This window comes from Hoplias malabaricus, chromosome 4 (assembly GCF_029633855.1).
Source record: "Hoplias malabaricus isolate fHopMal1 chromosome 4, fHopMal1.hap1, whole genome shotgun sequence".
NCBI lineage: Eukaryota > Metazoa > Chordata > Actinopteri > Characiformes > Erythrinidae > Hoplias > Hoplias malabaricus.
The window spans coordinates 63,735,007-63,760,669 of NC_089803.1; the positions used below are offsets into that span (position 1 = coordinate 63,735,007).

Consider the following 25,663-nt stretch of genomic DNA (forward strand, 5'->3'; position numbering starts at 1 on the left):
TACATGTACTGTGTTAAATCATTTACTTCTTTTTGTGATACTGAAGAATAGTGTAATCATTTTTGTTGTATAATGTATTTGTTTTCCAAGGCATATTTTGTGTATTTGGAAGCTTATTAAGGTAAAACGTACATATAATTTAAGAGCAAATTGAAAGCTTTTGAGTTTCAGGAGAAATATTTTGTGTGAAAATAAACAAAATATAAAAAATAAAGGTAAGTGTTGTATACAGAGGAGGTAGAAATGATTAAGGCCAATGTATTCTTTTTATTGAGATTATTCCAGCTGCTGCCATTTTGTGTTTTTTTTCTTGATTGTAGGTGACCTTTTAGACTACTCGACAAAAGGGGCAAATTGAGAACTCTTTTGAAAGATAAGGGTGGGCCGAGTCACTTTTTTTTTTGCATAATTTTGTACAGCTAATGAGTCGAGTGGTATTTTACGCTAGACATTTGTACAAGTCAAAAGTTCAAGAGCTTTTTTGTACAAATAACTAAACCTCAGCTTTAAAAGATTTCAAAGAGACAGCTGGACATCTGGCAGCTTTAATCATCCTCCAAAAATGTATTTTTAATCAGAAATGTGCTTCAAAAAAGGAGAAATCTGTCTGGTTCAGCTTTGTGTGAAGCTTAGCCAAGTGCTATTTGAATCCATTTGTTCAAACAAATACATATATATGTGTGCATATATAGTGTATGTTGTAGTATACACACATATATAGTGTAGATATACATGTATTGTATACATAGTTACACTTTTCTCTAAGGGAATACATTTGTTGTCAGGAAGCTAGTAAATGTCAATTAAACATAAAGAAAAGAAAAGAAAACCAGAAAACAAACCAAAATAAAAGTCATCGCAGCAGGCTAAAGAAGATCCAACAGCAATTGGGAACCTACCGCCAGTGCCAATCCCGCAAAGTCATCAGACAAAACATAGATAAGGAAGGACATAGAAGGAAAAAACACAAATTAAAACAACCACACACAGAGGCCAACAGGTGTCTGGGCACACACCAGGAGAAATGACCACAGAAATCATTCAAATCATTACACATTTTTAGTTTTTTTTTTAATATATACATTGTTCTGTGTGTGTTTCAATAAAAGGAATGCTGTGGAATGCCATAGCGTTGTTAGTCATATTATAAAACAGCTGTTATACTGACAGCTGTTATGCTACTAGTGGCAATAGGAGTATCAGATATTAATCATAATATACATACTCATATATACATATATACACACAAGTGGCTCTTTTTTGTTCATTCCATCTTATTAAGCTCATGAAAAACTAAATTTTACAGTGCATATCGTGTATCATGAAGTGTTTGGGACACTATATCTTTTGCCATATTGCCCAAGTGTAATCTTTGTTGTCGTGGTATTAAATAATTAACCACCACAAATAAATTATTGCAGCTTCTGGAAAATAGTGACATTCTAAAAGCACTGACTTTATAAATACATTTATCACAGACAGAAATGTAGTGTAAAAGTTTCAAAATATCAGAGTAATACTTTTATTGGATTAAATTTGTTATACCACAGAATTTAACACTGATGTCATTAAGGGCAGACAGGATGATGGTAATGAAAAATGTTTATATTAACCACCAGCAATCCTAGGTAAGTCCAAGTAATTATTGTTTGAGTGTGACATCAAATACCCTGTGTGTGTGCTTTAAAAGAGTGTGTGTGTAATTCAGCTCTGAAGTCAGTGTCATTACATGGCAAATTAGGGCGACTTTGTCAATTATTCCCATAGAAGAGTGTCCTGTGATATAATGCAATTAGTATTCAAACTAGGGTCAGAGTGTCGGTGTTGGATATAATTTACATCATTCCCCTTTTCTTATTCAGCTAGAGTCATTTCTCTGGGTTTATACCACTTTATAGTACAGCATAATCAAATGCTGCACTAGCTAAAAATCAAAAATAACCAAAAGAATATCAATTGAGTTAAACAAACAACAGACCATTAACACAAAAACATGTAAATTTAACTATTAGTAACACAAAATACATTTTCTTTTCTTTTTACCAAGGCCAAGGTTTTCAATCCTGTAATTAAAGTCAACAGTCAAGCAACAGTGTTAAAACATTTTCAAGACACTTCCTTTCTTAAGGTCCATTGTGGATCTGTGTCAACACAGTGGCCATTATTTAGCAAATCACATAAAAACAAATGCTCTGAATCATGTATGAGCACAAAACTAAGAAAAACTAAAAGGTAGAGGTTGAAGCTGAGCAGTGAGGGCTCTTCTGCCTCTAAAGGACAGAGCTAAAGTATATTTCAAATGACCAGATATGAGTCTGAATGTGTAAATTCAACAGGAAATAAATAACACAACATAACTATTGCTGGGATATATTTGTTTTAATTTTACCATTATATTTTATGAATAAAGGCCAAAACCATAGTAGCATTGCATCTACAATGTGGCAATACATTAAAGGTGCTACAGTGATATTAGCATCAGCAACTTCATGCATTTGGTGGTTATTAAACCAAGGCTAAAAAGTCTAGAGTAAAAATGTAAAGTGTGTACCTCGGTTTTGGCCCCGTCTATCACGTCCTTCATGTTAATGGCGTTCTTGCCCTTGTCTTTGCCCTTTTTCTTGTTCTTCTTCTTGAAGATCCACTTTTTGCAGATGCAGAAACAGCAGGACACAACGAGCACCACGGCTACGAAGGCGATAGCCACGATGGCCCATGATGGCACTAAAAATAAATAAATAAATAAATAAATAAATAAAATAAATAATAAATGGATAATTATTGTCTCATGCCAGTAAAAGCTGGTTGATGAAATGTCTGCTTGAGTGCTAATGGCCTACATTTGGTTACAATGGTCTGTACTGGTTTGGTCTTTGTCTGTGCTGGTTAAGCTGGTATAGAGTTGGTATATAATGGTTTAAGCTGGTCTTAACTCTTTAATGCTAGTCAATTACAGGTCTTAACTGGTTTATGCTGTTTAGGCTACAGGAGTATTTAGCAGTCTTTCAGCAATGGACGTAATGGAACTTTGTTCTCATGTAATGGAGGTTCATCCAGTGACTCTGATATGAGTCTGAGTGGTGTATGTGATCCACCCAACATCAGTAGCTGACCTCACTAATGTGCTTGGGGCTGAATGACATCTGACATCTAATATAAAGCCTTTCCAAAATAATACAGAATGTTTCCACAGCAAAGAGGAAAACTCTTAATTTCAGAAGAAATGCCAGATGAGCTCATGTGCGGTTCATATATGAAGAGTGTTTCATCCTGAGTTTCATCATTTTGCTTTTTTGGAGTATTTACTAATGTACAATATCTGTCCTCTACTAAAGAGCTTTTAATATCTTTGTGTCTAGATGAGAATATGTAAAACAATGATCTTGACTCAAACAGTAACATTTAAACATTATTCCAGTAACAGCAAAAATGCAAAACGAGAACGAGCCCAAGACTCCACAGAACACTATCAGAGTCAAAAATTTTGAGATTTTGAGTTATGTAGTGTACAGGCTGTGAATTGGGGATGTTTTAAAGTTGTTTATATTCAGTTGTCAGTCAATTTAAAATAGTTTTAAAGAGGAATATTTTTGTATAAGTTTAGGGTTGTATTACAGAAAGACTTAAGGCAGATTAAGATTATTTTAAAGCAGTTTACAGATCAATTCAATGAGCTTTTAGGGTGCATAGTTGGTGCATAACAAGTATGTATGTATGTATCTTTACACTTATATAGCGCCTTTCTAGACACCCAAGGATGCTTTACAATCCACACTGCTCAGAACACTCAATCCACACACACACTGGTGAGAAGCGGTAGCCAAATGCGCACAGCGTACTCTCGACCAGAAGCGACCGTCCACCTGGAGGACTGCATCAGGCACTAGGATTTCACCCAGGACACAGCGCCAATCCATATCAGCTCACACACATTCACTCACACATACAGACAGACATTCACATACACACTCATTCACTCAGTATGACAGTTATTAGAGAAGCCAATTCACCTACCCTCCATGTTTTTGGACTGTGGGAGGAAACCGGAGACCCCGGAGGAAACCCACGCAGACACAGGGAGAACATGGAAACTCCACCCAGATGGGACTTGAACCCAAGATCCCAGCGTTGGGAGGTGAACGTGCTAACCACTAAGCCACAGTGCCGCCACAGTAGGTGATTTGCATTAAATAAAGTTTTGCAATAGTTCTTGAAAGATTCTGATAACAATCAGTAAACCCAATGCTCTGAAAACATAAACACAAAGACTCTTTCTAAACAGGCCACAGGAGTGTGTCATTTACCAGTCCACATGCTGCTGAAGACTGGAAACAGAGGGGTGCAGCACTGCTAGGGTAAAGGACGGAGGTAAAAAAGGCTTCCAACAAAAAGAGTCTGAATGAAGCCAGAGGGCAAACCAGGGTGAACATCTCTGTAGCTGTTGGGTGTTTTCTTACACGTGAATGAGACATGAGGTGGTTTGTGTTTTTTGGTGAGTGGCATTGGAAGTAGAGTTCAATGTTGTGGGTGAGACTTTTTTCGCTGGACTTTTTTAAACACCTGTTTATGTTTACGTGTTTCTACAAAATTAGTTTAAAAATAAGTAATGCAACCTTCCGGATGACTGTCTGTGAGGAGTTGGTGTGTTCTCCCTGTGTCTGCGTGGGTTTCCTCCGGGTGACTGTCTGTGAGGAGTGTGGTATGTTCTCTCTGTGTCTGCGTGGGTTTCCTACGGGTGACTGTCTGTGAGGAGTTGGTGTGTTCTCCCTGTGTCCGTGTGGGTTTCCTCCGGGTGACTGTCTGTGAGGAGTGTGGTGGGTTCTCCCTGTGTCAGCGTGGGTTTCCTCCGGATGACTGTCTGTGAGGAGTTGGTGGGTTCTCCCTGTGTCAGCGTGGGTTTCCTACGGGTGACTGTCTGTGAGGAGTGTGGTGGGTTTCCTCCCACAGTCCAAAAACACACGTTGGTAGGTGGATTGGCGACTCAAAAGTGTCCGTAGGTGTGAGTGTGTGTGTGTGTGTTGCCCTGTGAAGGACTGGCGCCCCCTCCAGGGTGTATTCCCGCCTTGCGCCCAATGATTCCAGGTAGGCTCTGGACCCACCGCGACCCTGAACTGGATAAGGGTTACGCATAATGAACGAATGAATTCTACTACAAGTACATATTAGAATTGTTTTAGGGCAGTTCTATAGTGATTTTAGAAATATATTCGGTTTAGAAAAGTATTAGGGGTTTTGCTGTAGACTTTGTAACCTGCCACACATTCCTATGTTAAAAAGGCTAAAGGCCTTAACCAGTGAAGTTGTCTAATGCCAAAAAGGCTGGTTTTATGGTGATTTACGGTCGTTTAGGGGCTCGTTCGGGAGGTAGGCTGTTTTTGTGAGATACAACACATTTCTATGTCAATGTCCTTAACAAATGTATGTTTGTCTTTGTTGTAGAATTATACATTTAAATGCTTCGGTTACTTCAGTTCAGTGAGTTTCTATAGCAGACAGAGGAAGAAGTTTGTGTATGTGTTTGTGTGTGAGTTTGAGAGCAGTTGAAGGTCTTTTTTGGGATCTGTCTGAGATTAAACACAGCTTCCAGCTTTAGCATGAGCTGTCAGCTAGAGACAAGCTGCTGTCCTCCTCTCTTTCCTGTTCTCTCTCTCTCTCTCTCTCTCTCTCCAGTGGACAGCTGATGCACTGGAAGATATTCCTCCATCCACAAAGGCGTACAGTAATTACAGCCTCGGCACAAAACAACAAACACCTGGCAACCCGCATTTCTTTACAGTGGACAGACAGCATTCTCTGGAAAAACAACAGAAAATCCCTTATTTTTGAGCACAATGTAGGATCTTGGGGCTCAGATAAAAGACAAAAAGATAAAAGATAATATTTACGCAGAGAGAGGTTAGAAAATAAAACAATCTGAGGTTCATCTAACAACAAAAATGTAGAATAAATAACTGGTTTGACCCTTTCATCATGTCTTATGTTCAAAGTAATAAAGCGCTGTGTGCTGTTCCTCAGTTTCCTCAGTAAAGGGCAGGGAGTAAGGGCCACTTTTGGAAGGGGTTAAAGCACTGGACTCCAAGGTTGAGCCGTGAGAGGAGTTTTATCTTCAACCTCTGAGGACTCAAACTGCCCAGAAATGACAGAAGGTGAGGGCTTTTTCATCTTGATTTTTCTTTTCACTCTGAAGTCTTTATATGTCTTTTGTCAGCAATGAGAAATATCCCCTCCCTCTCTCTCATTCTCTTTCTCTCTATCTATCTATCTGTCAGTCTCTGTTGCCGTTGTGTCTTTCTTTCTTATTTTTTTCTAATTCACTTACTTTTTTCTACTTTTTTCCTCCCACTTTCTGTCTTAGTCTGTGCCTCATTTATCTCATCCCTCTATTTCTCTCTCACTCTCTGGGTGGGGGGACTGTGGTGGGGGTAATAAACTGAACAAGAGAGAGAGAGAAAGAGATACAGAGACAGAGAGAGAGAGACAGACAGACAGACAGACAGAGAGAGGAGAGAGAGAGAGAGAGAGAGAGCGAGAGGGAGAGATGGACAGAGAGAGACAGATACAAAGAGAGAGAGAATGAGAGAGTGTGTGTGAGAGAGAGAGACAGACAGACAGAGAGAGGAGAGAGAGAGAGAGATACAAAGAGAGAGAGACAGAGAGAGAGGGGAGAGAGATGGAAAGAGAGAGACAGATACAAAGAGAGAGAGACAGAGAGAGAGAAGAGAGAGACAGAGAGGGAGAGATGGAAAGAGAGAAACAGATACAAAGAGAGAGAGGGACAGAGAGAGAGACAGAGAGGGAGAGATGGAAAGAGAGAGAGAGAGAGAGAGAGAGAGAGAGACAGAGAGAGAGAAGAGAGAGGGACAGAGAGGGAGAGATGGAAAGAGAGAGACAGATACAAAGAGAGAGAGAGAATGAGAGAGTGAGAGAGAGTGTGTGTGTGTGTGAGAGAGAGAGAGACAGACAGGGACAGAGAGAGGGACAGAGAGGGAGAGATGGAAAGAGAGAGACAGATACAGAGAGAGAGAGAGAGAGAGATAGACAGAGAGGGACAGAGAGGGAGAGATGGAAAGAGAGAGACAGATACAAGAGAGAGAGAGAGAGAGAGAGAGAGAGAGAGAGAGAGAGAGAGAGAGAGAGAGAGAGAGAATCAATGAGCTGTTGACTGAATCGATGTGTGCTCTCTCTCCTCAGGAAATCAGTGAGTGATGGTCAGTCAGTGACAGACTTTGGTGACTGTGAGGGAAGGACCCTGACTTGAAAGTAGCTCTTATAGATAAAATTTGTACTACAAATTCCCAACTGGAACCCAGGCACTTTATTCTGCTCACACAACACCAGGCTTCCATCTCTCTGCATGAAGGGAGACCTTTAAACACAACGTTTAAAAACACAGAAACATTTAAAACCAGATACAAATATCACTGGCCAAATCTAACTGACATCACACAAGACATTTCTAGCGTTTGGTTCAAATAAAGCCAAATACGTTTTTTTCCTGACTGCTGCTACTACAGATGTTAACACACTATACGCCAAGAACCCTGACTCATGTCTATTACAGACTACTGGTTGACAGCAGTAAAAGAGTAAAAGACTTGGAAGGATTGGGAAAGAGCCTAGAAAGAGGAAGGCAATCTAAAACTCTTTCAGCAGCGTCTTAAAACAGAGATCACTGAGCGCTTACTGAATGTTAATAGTGAATTATTCAGTGGCAGCATGGCACTTTTGAAAATGACATATTTTCAGGGTTTTAAGGTTTTATTCAATTCTGAAACCCATGCCTCATTAACTTCCATTGTGAACCTCCTGGGAGGACTTTCAGCGCCAAAAATACGACTAAATAGAGCCTCAATCACTGAAATAAGTGACTGAGTGAGTGACAGCGTAGTGTTACAGTGAACAAGTCATGTTTACGTCCACAAACCCTGAGCGTATATATATTTTTCTGGGAGAGATTTGTTTATTTGAATGTATTTAACTGAACACTTGACCTCTGGAAAGGCCTATAATCTGCATAAAGTAAATTTCTCCAGCAGGATATTGAACATTTGTGTTCCATAAATGACAAAAAAATGAATAGTGCTTGTGGCAATAAGAAAGGATCCAAATCAGATTTGTTGTTGACCTGTGTTTATATTTCCACTGAATGTCAGTGCTCTGAATCATGGCGTCATTAAGGCACTGAATGTAAATCTACTAGTGAACATACTCTGCAGGTATGTCTATATTTACATTACACCATTTAGAAAACTCATAACCATTTATTACAGCCAGTTGATTTTGGTCTGTGGGGGAGGAAACCCACGCAGACACAGGGAGAACACACCAAACCCCTCACAGACAGTGACCTGAGGTGAGGATCAAACATAGGACCCCAGGGGTCCTCTGCAGCTGTGTGGCAGCAACATTAGGGTGACCAGACGTCCTCTTTTACCCGGACATGTCCTCTTTTCTAGACTTAAAAAAATGTCCGGGCGGAATTTCACAATTTTCTAGAGCTTACATAGAACTTCGAGAAGCGTTTCGTTCACAAACTAGTCCCGCCCTCCCCTACTCTGATTGGTTCGCTTGGGTGAGAAGGGGGCAGGGTGAAGTAGCCTAAAATCTTCTGATTGGACGGTCTGACTGTAGAGCTACCGTTATTGGTCGATAACCTTCTCTGTAAAGATTTAATTGGTCAGTCTGCACGTCAGTAGTCATCCACCCCCCAACCCCCCGGGGACGTTGTCACAGTCGAAGGAGGATGAGGATGTACACGCAAGGAACATTTATTTAAAACAAAACCAAGGCAAACACACAACAAACAGGAGCAAGAAAACAAACTAGAACTCTGAGGAACATAACTGTGAACTGGTGGTAATGTGTAAGGCAACAGACAAAGAAACACATCCACACACGCAAGAACCAACCAGGGAACGCTGAAACAAAGGGACTATATATACACAGAGCACTGACAAGGAACACCTGGGGACAATAACGAGAGGGCGGGACTACAAAGGAGACTCTGACGAGAGGGCGGAGCTAAGGCGGGACTAGGGCGGAGACAGGAAGAATAAACAGAGCCATGTGCTCTTTTAAAAAACAAACACAGGACGTGACAGACGTGTCCTCTTTTTCACCATGTCAGATCTGGTCACCCTAGGCAACACTGCCACCCAATCCAACTGTAATAAATGTGCATGTTCCACACAGTCTCTCCACTCATTTAATGCACTAAGAGCCTGAAATAATTCAGAAAAAAAAACATTACAGCATGATTTTGTTATCAGTTCTGACACACAACACTGTTCATTTAAATAGGATTTGCTCTGCCACTTACGACGTGTGAGAGCGAAGATCAAAAACACAGAAACGTATAAGACCGGGAGCTGGACTGAGATCTGCTGGGGTTAATGGAAGTGTCAGAAGTGGATGATGATAAAAGGTGAAGAACACTTCTCTCTGACATGTTTTTAATGAAATCGCTCGAAGGAAGTAGGGTCATTTTCTCAGTTTGAATGAATGGAGTGCCATGAAGGGGCTGCTGCTTTATTTTATATTTTTCATAATCATACAAATTGTTTTTGTCCCCAATTTGATTACTTTCCTTCATTACGAAAGGGAAATTAATTTGTTTTAATGCGTCTCCCATTAAGACCATGGTTTTGAATGCTTCTCTCCAGTCTGGAGCCACTGTGTGATGTTTTGAATGCTGTAGAAATCCAGTTTTTTTATTATTATCTCCCTCATCAGGCACATGTCTCATTCTGAAAGACACTTTTGTGTTTCTTAATTAAAAGAAGCTGAGTCCCTAAAAGCAATTGAAGCGTTTGCTAATTAACTCTATTGTGCGAGTGTCTTTTCTCCCGAGAGAGAGAGCTAGCGTTAGCATGTGCTCTTCAACTTGAAGCTGTGGTTTATCTCTGCTTTCGCCCCCCCCCCCCCCCCCCCCCCACACACACACACACACACAGTCTTGTCTCACTGGTTTCAGGCAACATTACTTCCATTAGTTTAGTTGAGACTTACTTTACCCTTAACCGTTATTGCTAGCCTAAACCTAACCCTGACTTACAAATACGGCCCATATCTGCGGTTCCCCACATTTGGCCTTGAGTGACTCAGGTTGAGTCTGGCTGCCTCAGCTCAGCCACAGGTCCACCTTATATGGGCAAGATGAACAAATCGACACGTGCCGTAAAAAATTCAAGCCCGGCTCATGACATTTGACCAACGCCTGGCCCACACGACTGTTGGCAGTGCTGTAAATGAGTTTTAAGTGCAGGGTGTGGCACTGATTAGGCCCAAATGTGTCTGTTATTTGTGCAACCCTAATCCCTAATCCTAACCATAACCCTAACCATAAACTCACATAACCTTCCACTTTAACTACTACTAACCCAACCCTGCCCTGTGAAGGACTGGCGCCCCCTCCAGGGTGTATTCCCGCCTTGCGCCCAATGATTCCAGGTAGGCTCTGGACCCACCGCGACCCTGAACTGGATAAGGGTTACAGATAATGAATGAATGAATGAATAACCCAACCCTAGGCCTAACATTAACCCTTAATCTAACACCCCATAGAACAACTGACTGTAGTCTCCACAACATGGTATTTATCTGGACCACACACACACACACACAGGTTCACAGCCCTGTGCTGGTAGGCTTTATGCCCTTCTGGTGAACTCTTGGCATTGGGCATTGTGACCTACAGCTCCAAAGGGTCCCATTCCATACATGCTTTTGGATAAAGGTGGTAAATTGATTCTGCAGCGGCTGTACCTTAAAGAAGCTGAATTACCCCAATAAGAGTGTCTATAAATACATAAAGTGTCCTTGCCATAGCTGATCTTTGGCAGAGCCTCAGTTTCCTGGAGAGAGAGAGTCATAAACTGCCATCTTTCCACAGGTTTGAAGGGCGTCCTTCTAGCTCGGACACACTGAGGGAGTCCTTCTCCAGCAGAGTGAGGGTCTGGCACATCACACACACTTGTCCCTCGCTCCCTCCATCTCTAACAGAGGAAAACACTATCTGTGTGTGTCCAGCTTTATCTGAGAGGCTGGAGAAGGCTTTGAGATATGGCTCTTATCGGACACCGGTGCGAACAAAGGAAAACAAGAAGAAAGAAGATCTACACTTTCCTGCCATCTCCATCCGCTAGCCGTCGGAACACTTTTGACATTTCAGACAGTAATAACTAGCACAAAGCACTTTATCATCATCACCTGTCAAACCTGTATTCCTGAAATGGACCATAGCCATCAAACTGTAAAGGGTGGCCTCAATGTAAAATAAAGAAAACCAACCTGGACCCTGTTTTCCATCAAATTCTCCCAGTGGATTTTCTACCAGCTGTCAATTTTATACTCGTTTTATACTTATTTTCTCACTAATGTGCAGATTAGAAGCTTACTGTCCATGTGACATTAGTGTTTGTACTGAATGTTTCTGTACAGTGTGTTTCTATTGTCCTGAGATGGACTGGTGGCCTGTCCAGGGCATGTTCCTGCCCTGTGGCCAATGATTCTGGCTGCAGATCCACTATGATCCTGAACAGGATGAAGCTGATAGAGAAGATGAATGAGTTTCTTATATCTTTCTCACCACACAGAAGCATAATCGTGGTAATTAAGTGTAATAAGTATAAATTAAACATCACATTACCATGGTAATGTATTGTAACCATGGCAATTGGAGTAGTTTATATATAGGAAGATAGTAAAACATGGACACAGCACAGTAACTATGGAATAGTTGTAACCATGGAAACAATTGTGGCATAACTATAGAAAAGAGTAATTATAAAAATATATAGGGGTTGGACAATGAAAGTGAAATACCTGGTTTTAGACCACAATAATTTATTGGTATGGTGTAGGGGCTCCTTTTGCGGCCAATACAGCGTCAGTTCGTCTTGGGAATTACATACACAGGTCCTGCACAGTGGTCAGAGGGATTTGAAGCCATTCTTCTTGCAGGATAGTGGCCAGGTCACTACGTGATGCTGGTGGAGGAAAACGTTTCCTGACTCGCTCCTCCTCAACACCCCAAAGTGGCTCAATAATATTTAGATCTGGTGACTGTGCAGGCCATGGGAGATGTTCAACTTCACTTTCATATTCATCAAACCAATCTGTCACCAGTCTTGCTGTGTGTATTGGTGCATTGTCGTCCTGATACACGGCACCGCCTTCAGGATACAATGTTTGAACCAGTGGATGCACATGGTCTTACTGGTGCAATGTGCAGTTAATGAAGACTGGCCACGAGGCTGCTCCAATTTAGCCATGAAACCTCCCACACTACAATGACAGGTGTTTCAGTTTCATTGTCTAACCTCTGTAATGGCATTACAGGAATGTGTGAGTGTGTGTCGCCCAGGGTGTGTTCCTGCCTTGTGCCCAGTGATTCCGGGTAGGCTCTGGACACACCTTGACCCTGAACTGCATTAGCGGTTACAGACAATGAATGAATACTATTACAGAGTGGATTATAGTGTTATAAAAAAAATATCCCAGGATATTGTAGCCATGGAAAAAGAAGATGGAAGTGTATCTGCTGTAACACTGGAAACAAGCCTGGGATGAACACAGATAGAAATCTTATAACCATGGAAATAAGGGAAAGTTTGTTTACAGGCTTTCAATTCCGTTCAAAATCAGCAGTCAGTGGTCAGTGCAGAGTGTGAAAGGAAAGTCAATGGAATTCAGTGATTAATTATGTTAATATGAATTTATTTAAACAATAAACCACAATTTAATGAAATAAAGAGCCAAAAATGTGCTGTAATGGGGCCAGATGTGTACAGGTTAAACGCAGGAGACGGAGAGGCGAGCTTTTCTTCGGGTTATTTCTGAGTCATTGGCTCCGCTGCGGAAGGCAATACAATTTTCTCAGTGTAATTTATGCTAACATCAGCAGGAGAATGTGTCTGGGGACTTTTAAGGCAGCAGGGGGCTGGTCAGAATTCTGAGAGTCTCTTAAGGTGGACTGAGTCTCATTACATTGATATGGGGCTGATCTGAATGTAATAAGAGTGTGTGGGTTTTTTTTTTTTATTATTATTACATTTATTTATTTATTTTCTAGTAGCCGGCGGCTTATGATCAGAAACATAATCCAAATTCTCAGTGAGAGGCAATAAGTATCTCAGAAAAGAGAGAGAGAGAGAGAGAGAGAGAGAGAGAGAGAGAGAGAGAGAGAGAGAGAGAGAGAGAGTACTGAAAGTGAGAGAGCAAACAAGAGTGAGACATACATAGAGTGAGAGAGAGAACAGACAGAGAGAGAGAGAGAGAGAGAGAGAGTACTGAAAGTGAGAGAGCAAACAAGACTGAGACATACAGAGAGTGAGAGAGAGAACAGACAGAGAGAGAGTACTGAATGTGAGAGAGCAAACAAGACTGAGACATACAGAGAGTGAGAGAGAGAACAGACAGAGAGAGAGAGAGTACTGAATGTGAGAGAGCAAACAAGACTGAGACATACAGAGAGTGAGAGAGAACAGACAGAGAGAGAGAGAGACAGAGAGAGAGTACTGAATGTGAGAGAGCAAACAAGACTGAGACATACAGAGAGTGAGAGAGAGAACAGACAGAGAGAGAGAGAGTACTGAAAGTGAAAGAGCAAACAAGGGTGAGACATACAGAGAGTGAGAGAGAGAGAACAGACAGAGAGAAAGAGAGAGAGTACTGAAAGTGAAAGAGCAAACAAGAGTGAGACATACAGAGAGTGAGAGAGAACAGACAGAGAGAGACAGAGAGAATAAGACATACAGAGAGTGAGTGCAGAGAGAGTAAAGTGATTCAAGAGAGTAATGCGCCTCAAACTAATTTGTTGTGACAGATCATTGTTGGTCAATTAACCCCGGTCGTACGACATGCTATAGAGAGAGAGAGAGAGAGAGAGAGAGAGAGAGGTAGTACCACAGGTAACCTTCCTGCCCTTCGGTCCCCTTTATATTAAGAAATGAAAGGATAGATGTGTTCCCATATTGTTTAAATGCAATTGCACTGACCTCCTGCAGTAAACCTCACCTTCTGTAATTAAACATGATACATAAAGATCTAACAGCAGTGTGCATCTGAAGATGATCCACCCTCTCCTCCTCTCTTGCTGCTGCAATAGTCTACAGTCTTCTGGGAAGGCCATACGAGGATGCTGAAACATTTCTGTGAGAATCTGATATCAATCTTCAGAGCATATGTGATCATTCTCTCAAGGTGGTGGATCATTAGTTTTTTATGAAAACACTCTAGAGAACCCAGAGCCCAATGCCGGCGGCTTTATGCTGGGAAGCTTAATGCCAACAGTCCCTTCTGGCAGACTCTTGGCATTAGAGATGGTGATGTGCATCTCCTGTGGTGAAGAATGAGTGTTTTAAAGAGGACTGAGGTTGTTTGATGGGGAATGGAGAATAAGGTTCTAGCTGTAGACTAGGGGTATTACATTCTGGTTAATTTCATGCTCAAACAAATCTGACCAAAACTGTCAACTGGTTCAAGCAGAAGTAAGTAAAAGAAAATAAGTAGAAAGTACAGGATTTTGGACATCTAGGACTGGAACTGATGACTTCTGCTCTGGAAAATGGGGGCTAGTGGTTTATTCCTTAATGAAACATGTTATGAATATCTTTGTTTACACTCCATCTGTTTGTAATGAGCAGAAACATGAGCTCTTAACCCCTGCACTAACCTTAGAGGGGAATGTTTTCATGAGTAAATGTTTACACTGATGTAAACAAGATGTTGTTATTTTACTTTGAAAGGCTTAATTTTGCTGTAAGCTATGTTTGGTTTCCGTCGCTCCTGTGGAAGACTCTTGTTTTAGGTTCTTTGTGTACTTGATTGTACCACTTTAGCTTTTGTAGTTCGCGTGCTGACGTAGTTTCCTCTGAATAAACAATGAATTGTACATCAATAGAGCTTTGGAGAGCAACGATGAAATATTGGAGCTAACAAAACAACTGCACTCAACCCTCTGAAAGAAGCAATTTTCACACTGGAAACAGCTCAGTTCAGAATAAAATCAAACATGCAGACAAGAAAACACAGTTTAACAATCAATCCTACGCATAACATTCTGGAACGAATGCTCCAAGTTCTCAGGGAAAGTGTGCATTTGAACAGGCTTGAAATTGGCATAAATTGAGGCTTTTGTCCAGATGGGATGTAAATGTGCTCCAGAGAGAGATAGAGAAAGAGAGAGAGAGTGAGAGAGACAGAGAGAAGGTTCTAAAGCCTCGCTGCATTGTCTTCATTATTTCGGTAATCGTGGCGGAGTGTAATAATGGCTGGGGCTTCTCTGAGCTGAGAGGTTAATTGTGGTTGAAAACAGGAGCCTTGGGCTGGAGCTGATACATTCATTAGAGCCACAATCTCCTAATTCATCCTGAACCCACTTCATTCTGAGCCCACTCGAGTGGACCACAGAGACGCAGGAGGGAACAAAACACCAGGAGCTAAGACGACTGTTCCACTGAGAAAACAGAAGGGTTTGAAAGTTAAACACAAACAATCTCTAAAAGCATCCAACAACCACCCAGCAACCTCCGATGACTACCTAACAACCTCTAACACCCACCCAACAACCTCCAACGACCACCCAACAACCTCCAACAACCACCCAGCAACCTCCGATGACTACCTAACAACCTCTAACACCCACCCAACAACCTCCAACGACCACCCAACAACCACCCAACATCCTCCAACGACCACCCAACAACCTCCAACAACCACCCAACATCCTCCAACGACCACCCAACAATCTCCAACAACCACCGAACATCCTCCAACGGCCACACAACATCCTCCAACAACCACCCAACAACCTCCAACAACCACCTAACATCCTCCAACGACCACCCAACAACCTCCAACAACCACCCAACATCCTCCAACGACCACACAACATCCTCCAACAACCACCCAACATCCTCCAACGACCACCCAACATCCTCCAACGACCACACAACCTCCAACAACCACCCAACAACCTCCAACAACCACCCAACATCCTCCAACGACCACACAACATCCTCCAACAACCACCCAACATCCTCCAACGACCACCCAACATCCTCCAACGACCACACAACCTCCAACAACCACCCAGCAACCTCCAACAACCACACAACATCCTCCAACAACCACCCAACATCCTCCAACGACCACACAACATCCTCCAACAACCACCCAACATCCTCCAACGACCACCCAACAACCTCCAACAACCACACAACATCCTCCAACAACCACCCAACAACCTCCAACGACCACACAACAATCTCCAATGACCACCCAACAACCACCCAACATCCTCCAACGACCACACAACATCCTCCAACAACCACCCAACATCCTCCAACAAACACACAACATCCTCCAACGACCACCCAACATCCTCCAACGACCACACAACATCCTCCAGCAACCACACAAAATCCTCCAGCAACCACCCAACAACCTCCAACATCCACCCAACAACCTCCAATGACCACCCAACAACCACCCAACATCCTCCAACGACCACACAACATCCTCCAACAACCACCCAACATCCTCCAACGACCACCAAAAACCACCCAACGACCACCAAAAACCACCCAACAACCACCTAACATCCTCCAACAACCACACAACATCCTCCAACGACCACCCAACAACCTCCAACAACCACCCAACATCCTCCAACGACCACCCAACAATCTCCAACAACCACCGAACATCCTCCAACGGCCACACAACATCCTCCAACAACCACCCAACAACCTCCAACAACCACCTAACATCCTCCAACGACCACCCAACAACCTCCAACAACCACCCAACATCCTCCAACGACCACACAACATCCTCCAACAACCACCCAACATCCTCCAACGACCACCCAACATCCTCCAACGACCACACAACCTCCAACAACCACCCAACAACCTCCAACAACCACCCAACATCCTCCAACGACCACACAACATCCTCCAACAACCACCCAACATCCTCCAACGACCACCCAACATCCTCCAACGACCACACAACCTCCAACAACCACCCAGCAACCTCCAACAACCACACAACATCCTCCAACAACCACCCAACATCCTCCAACGACCACACAACATCCTCCAACAACCACCCAACATCCTCCAACAAACACACAACATCCTCCAACAACCACCCAACATCCTCCAACGACCACACAACATCCTCCAACAACCACCCAACATCCTCCAACAAACACACAACATCCTCCAACAACCACCCAGCAACCTCCAACAACCACACAACATCCTCCAACAACCACCCAACATCCTCCAACGACCACACAACATCCTCCAACAACCACCCAACATCCTCCAACAAACACACAACATCCTCCAACAACCACCCAACATCCTCCAACGACCACACAACATCCTCCAACAACCACACAACATCCTCCAGCAACCACACAACATCCTCCAGCAACCACCCAACAACCTCCAACATCCACCCAACAACCTCCAATGACCACCCAACAACCACCCAACATCCTCCAACGACCACACAACATCCTCCAACAACCACCCAACATCCTCCAACGACCACCAAAAACCACCCAACGACCACCAAAAACCACCCAACAACCACCTAACATCCTCCAACAACCACACAACATCCTCCAACGACCACCCAACAACCTCCAACAACCACCCAACATCCTCCGACCACTAACAACCACCACCAACCTTCAACCACCATCATCCTTCAACAACCACCACCAAATTTCAACAACCACCACCAACCACCACTATACTTTAACAACCACCACCAACTGATAATAACCACCAGCAACCTACAACAACCACCACCAACCTCTAACAACCACCACCATCCTTCAACAACCACCACCATCCTTCAACAACCACCACCAAACTTCAACAACCACCACCAACGATCACCAACCGCCACCATTCTTTAACAACCACTGCCAACCTTTAACAAGCACCACCACTCTCTAACAACCACCAAAGATCACCAACCACCACCATTCTTTAACAACCACCACCAACCTCTAACAACCACCACCAACCACCATTATCCATTAAAAACCACCACCAACAGCCAATGATCACTATCATTCTCTAACAACCACCACCAAACCTCAACAACCCCCACCAACCTCCAACATCCTTTAATAAACACCGTTCTCTGAGAACACACCATCATCCTTCACAAACACCACTTTCCTCCTACATTCGTTAAGACAGTGATGATAGTGCTCAAAGGCTGGCGCCCTGAACACAATGCAGGATTCATCTGTGATATTTTCAAGCTGCTTTTAAAGACGATGTCTGGAACGGATTGTTTTCATATCCTCCGTCAGAGAGTATTCACACTTTTCCACGGCTCTGACTCCTGATTAGCGTATTAACGGCCAGGTTCCATGACAAACCCACGTGGCAGGTGGACAGCTACCTGTCCGAATAATTCTGCACACCGGCGTTTGTGTGACGAGTGACGGCAACAGAAAATGGCTCTGCGTGACGGTGACTCAAAAGAGCCATGAATATTTAAAGGGGGGGGGGGGGGCACAGGATTGAAATGGAATGGAAAAGCACCACATTTATTTCCCCTTTCTCCCATTTACAGAAACGTGGAATCATTTCTAAGTCAAATAAATGCATGAGTCTGGATTCTTCACTCACTTCTGTGTTTCTGACGGAAAGACACTAATTTAAGTCCCTCTTACGTGCAAACAACCTCTCGGCTCTTCTGGAAAGGCTTTAAAATACATGTTGGAACATTGCAGTGAGGATTGGGTGGCATTCAGTTGCATTAACGTTAGTGTATATGGATCCGGTGCTGATTTATTCTCACTGCAGTTTATCCCAAAAATATTGGATGGAGCTCCATCATTCCAGAGAACACAGTTTGACAGCTCCACAGTCCACAGTTTATAACCATGTCCAATTAGGCCAGAGGGGTGCAAAATCCCTACAGCACTGGGCTAAAGAGCAGTGGAACTGCATTTTCTAAAGAGCTGGAGCTCCATGTAATACAACCACTCATCAAACTTCAGTAGCTGATCTCACTAATGGTCCTGATATTTGCCCTGAATGCCATCAAATTCTCACACCTAGTATAAAGCCTCCCCTTAAAACCAGAGCACACTCCTGATTAGCACATTTCTGTAATAGAGGATTGATTTCAGGAGTCAGGTGAGTTTCTGGACTAGTGTGTATTACACTGATGTCAAAGCGCTAAAGGGATGTAAAGCCCTATTTACAGTGTTTTTGGGGTGTATCTGTCAGAGTCAGTAGTGCGAGAGAGCCAAGCTCAGTCAGGCATGGACCAGTGTGTGTGTGTGTGTGTGTGTGTGTGTGTGTGTGACTAAAACAGTAATTTAAGGCACTATAATGGCCTTTCTCTTGGCTCCAGCTCAGAAGGGGCAAATCCGTCTGAGTCCAGTACAACAACCTGCTATTTTACAGTCTACAGTAAAGAAATGTGATCATTAGAGTGGACTCTCTCTCTCTCTCTCTCTCTCTGTGTGTGTGTGTGTGTGTGTGAGAGAGAGAGAGTGTGTGTCTAACCAACAAAGTGTGAAAGAGAGAGCGATGGCAAAAAGTTGATCCTTAGTTCCTCTAGCTTAAGTTTCCTATAAACAACATGGAAGTATAATATTTCTATATAATTTTAGGAGCCTTAGGAGTGTGTCTAGCTGTAGGTTCTTATTTAATTCTAAACTCTGGTCCATGTACATTATCCCCCTGTCCCAATTTTTACCTTACGCCCTAAGGATGGGACATTCGTTCCCTTTCAAGTGTTTACTGCTTAACTGCGAAACACAACAGCTTCCAGACAAATTTTCAGCTTAACTTTACAATGTTTTAAATATAAATGTTTAAAGTTGTTGAGATGCTTTATTATAACATTCATTCATTCATTCATTCATTATCTGTTCAGGGTCGCGGTGGGTCCAGAGCCTACCTGGAATCACTGGGTGCAAGGTGGGAATACACCCTGGAGGGGGCACCAGTCCTTCACAGGGCAACACACACACACTCACACACATTCGCTCACACTTTTAAGTCACCAATCCACCTGCCAACATGTGTTTTTGGACTGTGGGAGGAAACCCACACAGACACAGAGAGAACACAGCAACTCCTCACAGACAATCACCCGGAGCGGGAATCAAACCCACAACCTCCAGGCCCCTGGAGCTGTGTGACCTCGACACTACCTGCTGCGCCACCGTGCCGCCCCTTTATTATAACATATTACATATAAACATATAAATATTTGGAGACGGTGACCCACAAGCTTTTAGCTTTCTGCCATTTTACAAGACCAAATCATCTCGTCTCTCCCTATAATCCTCACTAATACACAGAGCACACCTGTTAAAGCCTTAGTGACGGGTTCACCACAGCTTTTCTGTAAAACTATACACGAAATCCCCAGACTCTTAAAGCCACAACGTCAGAGAGTGAGTTGCTCAGTAGGTTTATTAAACGAGTCTGTGACCTCCATTAGCACCATGTATCGATCGGACTTGTACATAAAAATGTAAGCATTTGTACAGAAATGTCTGGTTGATAAAGAAGCAATGTTCTGCTTCTTTATGAAGTGTATTTTACTTCTGGACAATTACGTTCATGAAAGTATCATCGGATGTGGACTCATGAGAGGGGGACGTCAAGTGTGCATAAGGGTCTCTCTCTCAAAAAAAAAAAAATGGTACACCACAAAGCCTTGCACACTTCGGCAGGAGTACGCGCAAACAAGGGGCGCGAGATTTTCACGGCCGAACCAGTGACATTTCATTCCTAAGCTCCATTAGGCCACAGCTCCTGTACCTGATCTCACTCCGGTTTATATGGCTGAATACCCCCAATATGATGCTCCAACATCTTGTTTAAAGCCTGAGGAACTCAGGAGGAGCTGGTGTCCAAAAACTTCTGGCACTTTCTGGTAGAGAATCAAACAAGCACAGAAGATGATTTGTGGCTTTTCTTCCTTCATGAATGATGCATGTAATCACACAGAGTGTTCGGCTGCTGAGAGAGATTCTGACCTTGCTGCTGAATTTGTGATTACTCAGACTGGCCACATTATTAGAAACACTGTCTGTCTACATTCACTAAGACTTTTTGGATCATTTGACAATATTTCTATTAAAAAAAAGCCTCTGTCCAAAGCAGGTTGGTGGTGTCAAATTCAGAAAGTGTTTAAATTTCCAAAAATCATGGAAACTGTGAGATTAACCATTCTGTATCACGTAAAAGTCGATTTAGACATCACTGCCTTGTTTTTTGGGACTGGATTTGTAGACGCGCCAGTCCCTAATCCCTCCACGTCAGTTATTCCAACGCTTCATCTTTACACTACAAAACAGCTATTATAATGACACCTAGTGGCCTGGATGTGTCAGATATTCTTTATTAAAGCTACTGTAAACGCAGCTGGCTCCATGTGGTAGACCCACTCTAGGGTGCATTAACTGCTTCATCCTCTTCATCTCTGAGCTGACCTTTACTGAAAAAAACAATGTTCACTTGCATAGCTGATCATTTTCTGCTGATAAAAATGACTGATTGCACCTTTAAGGGGGGATGCTTCATGTGACTGGTGTGAGTTACTAAAGTAAACGACATCCAGGGCTAAATGGATGGAAAACAACCCTCTTATCAGCTCCAAAATGACACAGATCTGCTCACAGACCTCTGCACTTCCAGGCCTTTATTAGTTATTTAGTTATTTTTGTGTGTGTTTAATTGCCGCCATTTCCTGACACCAGACTCTCTTCCACACAAGCCCAAGCCCATGAAGCCATCTATATTTAGCCAATGCCTACGTGCCGTTTCGTAAAGAGCAGCATCCAGCTGGACTGTGTCTTGATAAAGAGGACTATGTTACACTGTTTCCATGCTAATCAGCATCCACTGCTTGCCAGCTTCACTACTTTCCAAACACCGGTGGACACTCTTGGTAATATGAATTCATTGTTATACATCTATATAATGATATATATACCTCACTTTGACAGGAATCCAGGTAAACTGTATTTATATAATTTCCACAGAAAGGCAGGGAATGGGATACAGCCAAACATGAGCCTAGGGTCACAATCCCAATGCCAACAGTCCACCAGAGGTGTATAAAGCCCCCCTCCAAATAGTTTTGTGATGAACTGGAGTGGTGCTTGTTGTGTATGTGTGCACTGTGTGTGTGTGTTTGCTCTGTATGTGTGCGCTGTGTGTATTTATTTGTTTTTATTGTGTATTTATGATAGTTGTGTGCGGATCAGTTGTTTATGTGTGTTATTTTTTTTTGTTAGTTGTGTGCATGATTATTTTGTATCTTCGTCTTTTAGTATTCTGTGTGTGTGTGTGTGTGTGTGTGTGTCTGTCTGTGGGCTAATTTAGTTTCATATTAATGATCTGAATGGAGAAAAAGGAAACCCTCATTTTTCATTGCATTCATTATGTTTAGACATGAGTTGAGGAGACAATCAATCAATCAATCAATCAATAAAAGTCTGAGGGTTAGAACATGTTTTCTTTCACCTTAATTAAGTGCCACTTGTTTTTAAGATGTAGGTCAATAAACTTTCAGACAATAATTACAAAGCAGAACAGAAGAAAGACCATGAAGTGTAACCATGGAAATGGATGTAAACAAAATATAACCGTGGGAAATAAATGGAAATAAGGTTTGTGAATCAACAAATACATGTGTGTCCTGATTAAACCAGTGGAAATGTGTGTAGCGTATTGCTTACACTGCATGTGGGAGGAGGCTTAGTGTGAACATAGAAGTGGTTGAAGCAAACTATAGAAATGTATATGGAATTAGAGCAATGATGAAAACGGGTGTAGCACAAATACACAAATGAGTTTACGCTCATGACAATGATAATAATGGAAATGGATGCCAACCTGTTGTTACTATGGAAACAGATGTATACCTAATGACACCATGGATATTTTTGCAGACCTACTGTTACCATGGAAACGGATGTACACCTAAAATAACCATGAAAATGAATGCATACCTAAAGCAACAGGTGTATGTTTGTAGACCATTTATAGGGGGTACAGTACTTCAGATGGGTTTTTATCAGTTGACCCATGTAACAGTTCTGCTCTTAACATCTTCACAATGATAGATGTCTTGTTTCGTGATAAGTGTGTGTTGTGTGTGGGGGGGGGGGGGTGTTGTCAGGGGACACTTACAGGGTATTTTGTTGAGTTCGTTCATGAACTTGTCCTTGAATTTTGAGAAGGCCTCATCTTTGGGCCCTGTAGCGCCTGGCGCCGCCGGCTCGGTGCTGTTTGACGGACGGGTCTCGGGCCCGGAGCTGGGATCTGGGTTCCCTACCCGAGCCTCTCTCTTACTCATCTCTAAATACAGGAGGGAGAGAGAGAGAGAGAGAGAGAGAGAGAGAGAGAGAGAGAGAGAGAGAGATGTTAATGTAGACATTGTGTATTTATATTGTATTTAAATGAAAAAATACATTTATTATACAGTCACTCTGTAAGTCACAATAATGTAATAATGACTTAAGAGTTCATCATTACGACTGTCATCAGGGTGAAGGCTGAATATGAAAAAAGCTTTATAAATCAGTTGTATCACTGTACATTGTTGATTAGCGGTGCATTTCTTACTCCTTTCACAGATTTGTTTGTGATGTCTTGTGGATGAGTGGGTGGAGGCCAATGCCCAATTCATGTAAATGAAGTACTGTAATCTAATTCTAATTCCATCTAACTCATTGACTTATCATCTCATAATAATGAGATCCGGTGCTTTGTCATTACGTGATACATGTGATACTAAGTCATAATTATCAGAAACATTCTCTAAATAACAATAATTATGTACAGTTATAATTGTAAGTGCTGGAGTGAGGCAGATAGAACACTGTGAGTGACCTTCACCTTTTTTTTCTGTATGAAGCAGCAGCTGTTTAAACATTCTGCCACACACACACACACACACACACACACACCTCCCTGTCTCACAGTATTGATTCTGACAGCACACCACACAGTTACAGGTTGCAAAATAAGAGCAAACTTTGAGATGTATAACTTTTTACTACTTTAATTACAACAGCACTTTTACTGAAGACCAGGCTTTAAACACTTAAGGACTTTTGGTGTGAAATTATAAGTTACAGCTCTAGTCAGTGGTGCGACCCAATCACAAAGCAGCACAGCATCCTTCATTCATTCATTCATTCATTCATTATCTGTAACCCTTATCCAGTTCAGGGTCACGGTGGGTCCAGAGCCTACCTGGAATCATTGGGCGCAAGGCGGGAATACACCCTGGAGGGGGCGCCAGTCCTTCACAGGGCAACACACACACACAAACTCACACTTTGGAGTCGCCAATCCACCTACCAACGTGTGTTTTTGGACTGTGGGAGGAAACCGGAGCACCCGGAGGAAACCCACGCGGACACAGGGAGAACACACCAACTCCTCACAGACAGTCACCCAGAGGAAACCCACACGGACACATGGAGAACACACCAACTCCTCACAGACAGTCACCCGGAGGAAACCCACGCGGACACAGGGAGAACACACCAACTCCTCACAGACAGTCACCCGGAGGAAACCCACGCAGACACATGGAGAACACACCAACTCCTCACAGACAGTCACCCGGAGCAGGAATCGAACCCACAACCTCCAGGTTCCTGGAGCTGTGTGAGTGCGACACTTCCTGCTGTGCCACCGTGCCGCCCTAGCACAGCATCGAATTAAACAAAAAAAAAAATTAGGCACAAAATATGAAACTAAGGACACAGCAGATTCCTTTAGTCACTTCAGGAGAACTCCATGATATGCTCAAAAGTTTGTGAAACACCGGCTTATCCAACATTTCCTCTATAATGAAGAGCAGATAAGGACACCATCCGCCTCATACTAAAGTATAACTGGAGCTCTGTCACTCTGAAGAACACAAATCTGCTGCTCCACTGGGCAGTGCTCAGGGGACTTTAAACATCTAACACACAGTTAGCATTGAAGTAGTGACCTCAGACTCACAATCTATAGAGATTACACACAGTGTCTACGAGTGCACCTCAGGTTAGCCTTGTGTTATAGTTTTGTATTTAAACACTAGGCAAGATTTGGGTTTTTTTGCATTAAGGGCTCCCCCTAGTGTCAATTTTACAGCGATGTACTGAAATCAATAGGGAGATGGTGGTTCCTACCCTCCTCCAAAAGTTACATAGTGCAGTTTCTGCAGTCCTGAGCCCAGAGTAGCAACAACAGAGGCTCGATTCTCCCTGTTACAACTCAGTGGATCATCACAACAATTCTGAAGCTGTAATTTTAGGATAAAAATGTTGCATAGTGTTCCTTTAAGCATCTGAACCTGCGCAAGTAGTTAGTGCCCAGCAGGAATCTGGGTGCTGTTCTGGACACTGGGTGGATGATTGCTGCTCAATATTTTTTCCAAATCAATTACATTCAGTTTTTTCCCATCTGTGATGGTTTGTGTTTTGGTATTGAGTTAGGTGTGTGTGTGTGTGTGTGTGTGTCTGCTCAGCAGGAGGTTGGCTGTAGAGACAATAGATCTTGTTATTGCCGCTGTTCTGGGCAGGTTGTCATCATCGTCGTCACTATGGCGACAGCAGGGATAATAGCTCATGGTGCATATGGAGTGTGTG

The 25,663-nt window shown here is 42.7% G+C and overlaps 1 protein-coding gene across 1 annotated transcript in view; it reads right to left on the bottom strand.

Annotated features, from left to right (window-relative positions):
• syt1a (synaptotagmin Ia) overlaps positions 1-25,663 on the bottom strand; it is a 266,542-nt gene that overhangs the window by 30,460 nt on the left and 210,419 nt on the right. Inside the window, exons 7-8 of the mRNA XM_066668615.1 lie at positions 23,205-23,372; positions 2,552-2,724 (exon numbers count right to left, since the gene is read on the bottom strand). Of these exons, the coding sequence (XP_066524712.1) occupies positions 2,552-2,724; positions 23,205-23,370 (339 nt within the window). The 5' untranslated portion in view covers positions 23,371-23,372. The remainder of the gene's footprint in view (positions 1-2,551; positions 2,725-23,204; positions 23,373-25,663) is intronic.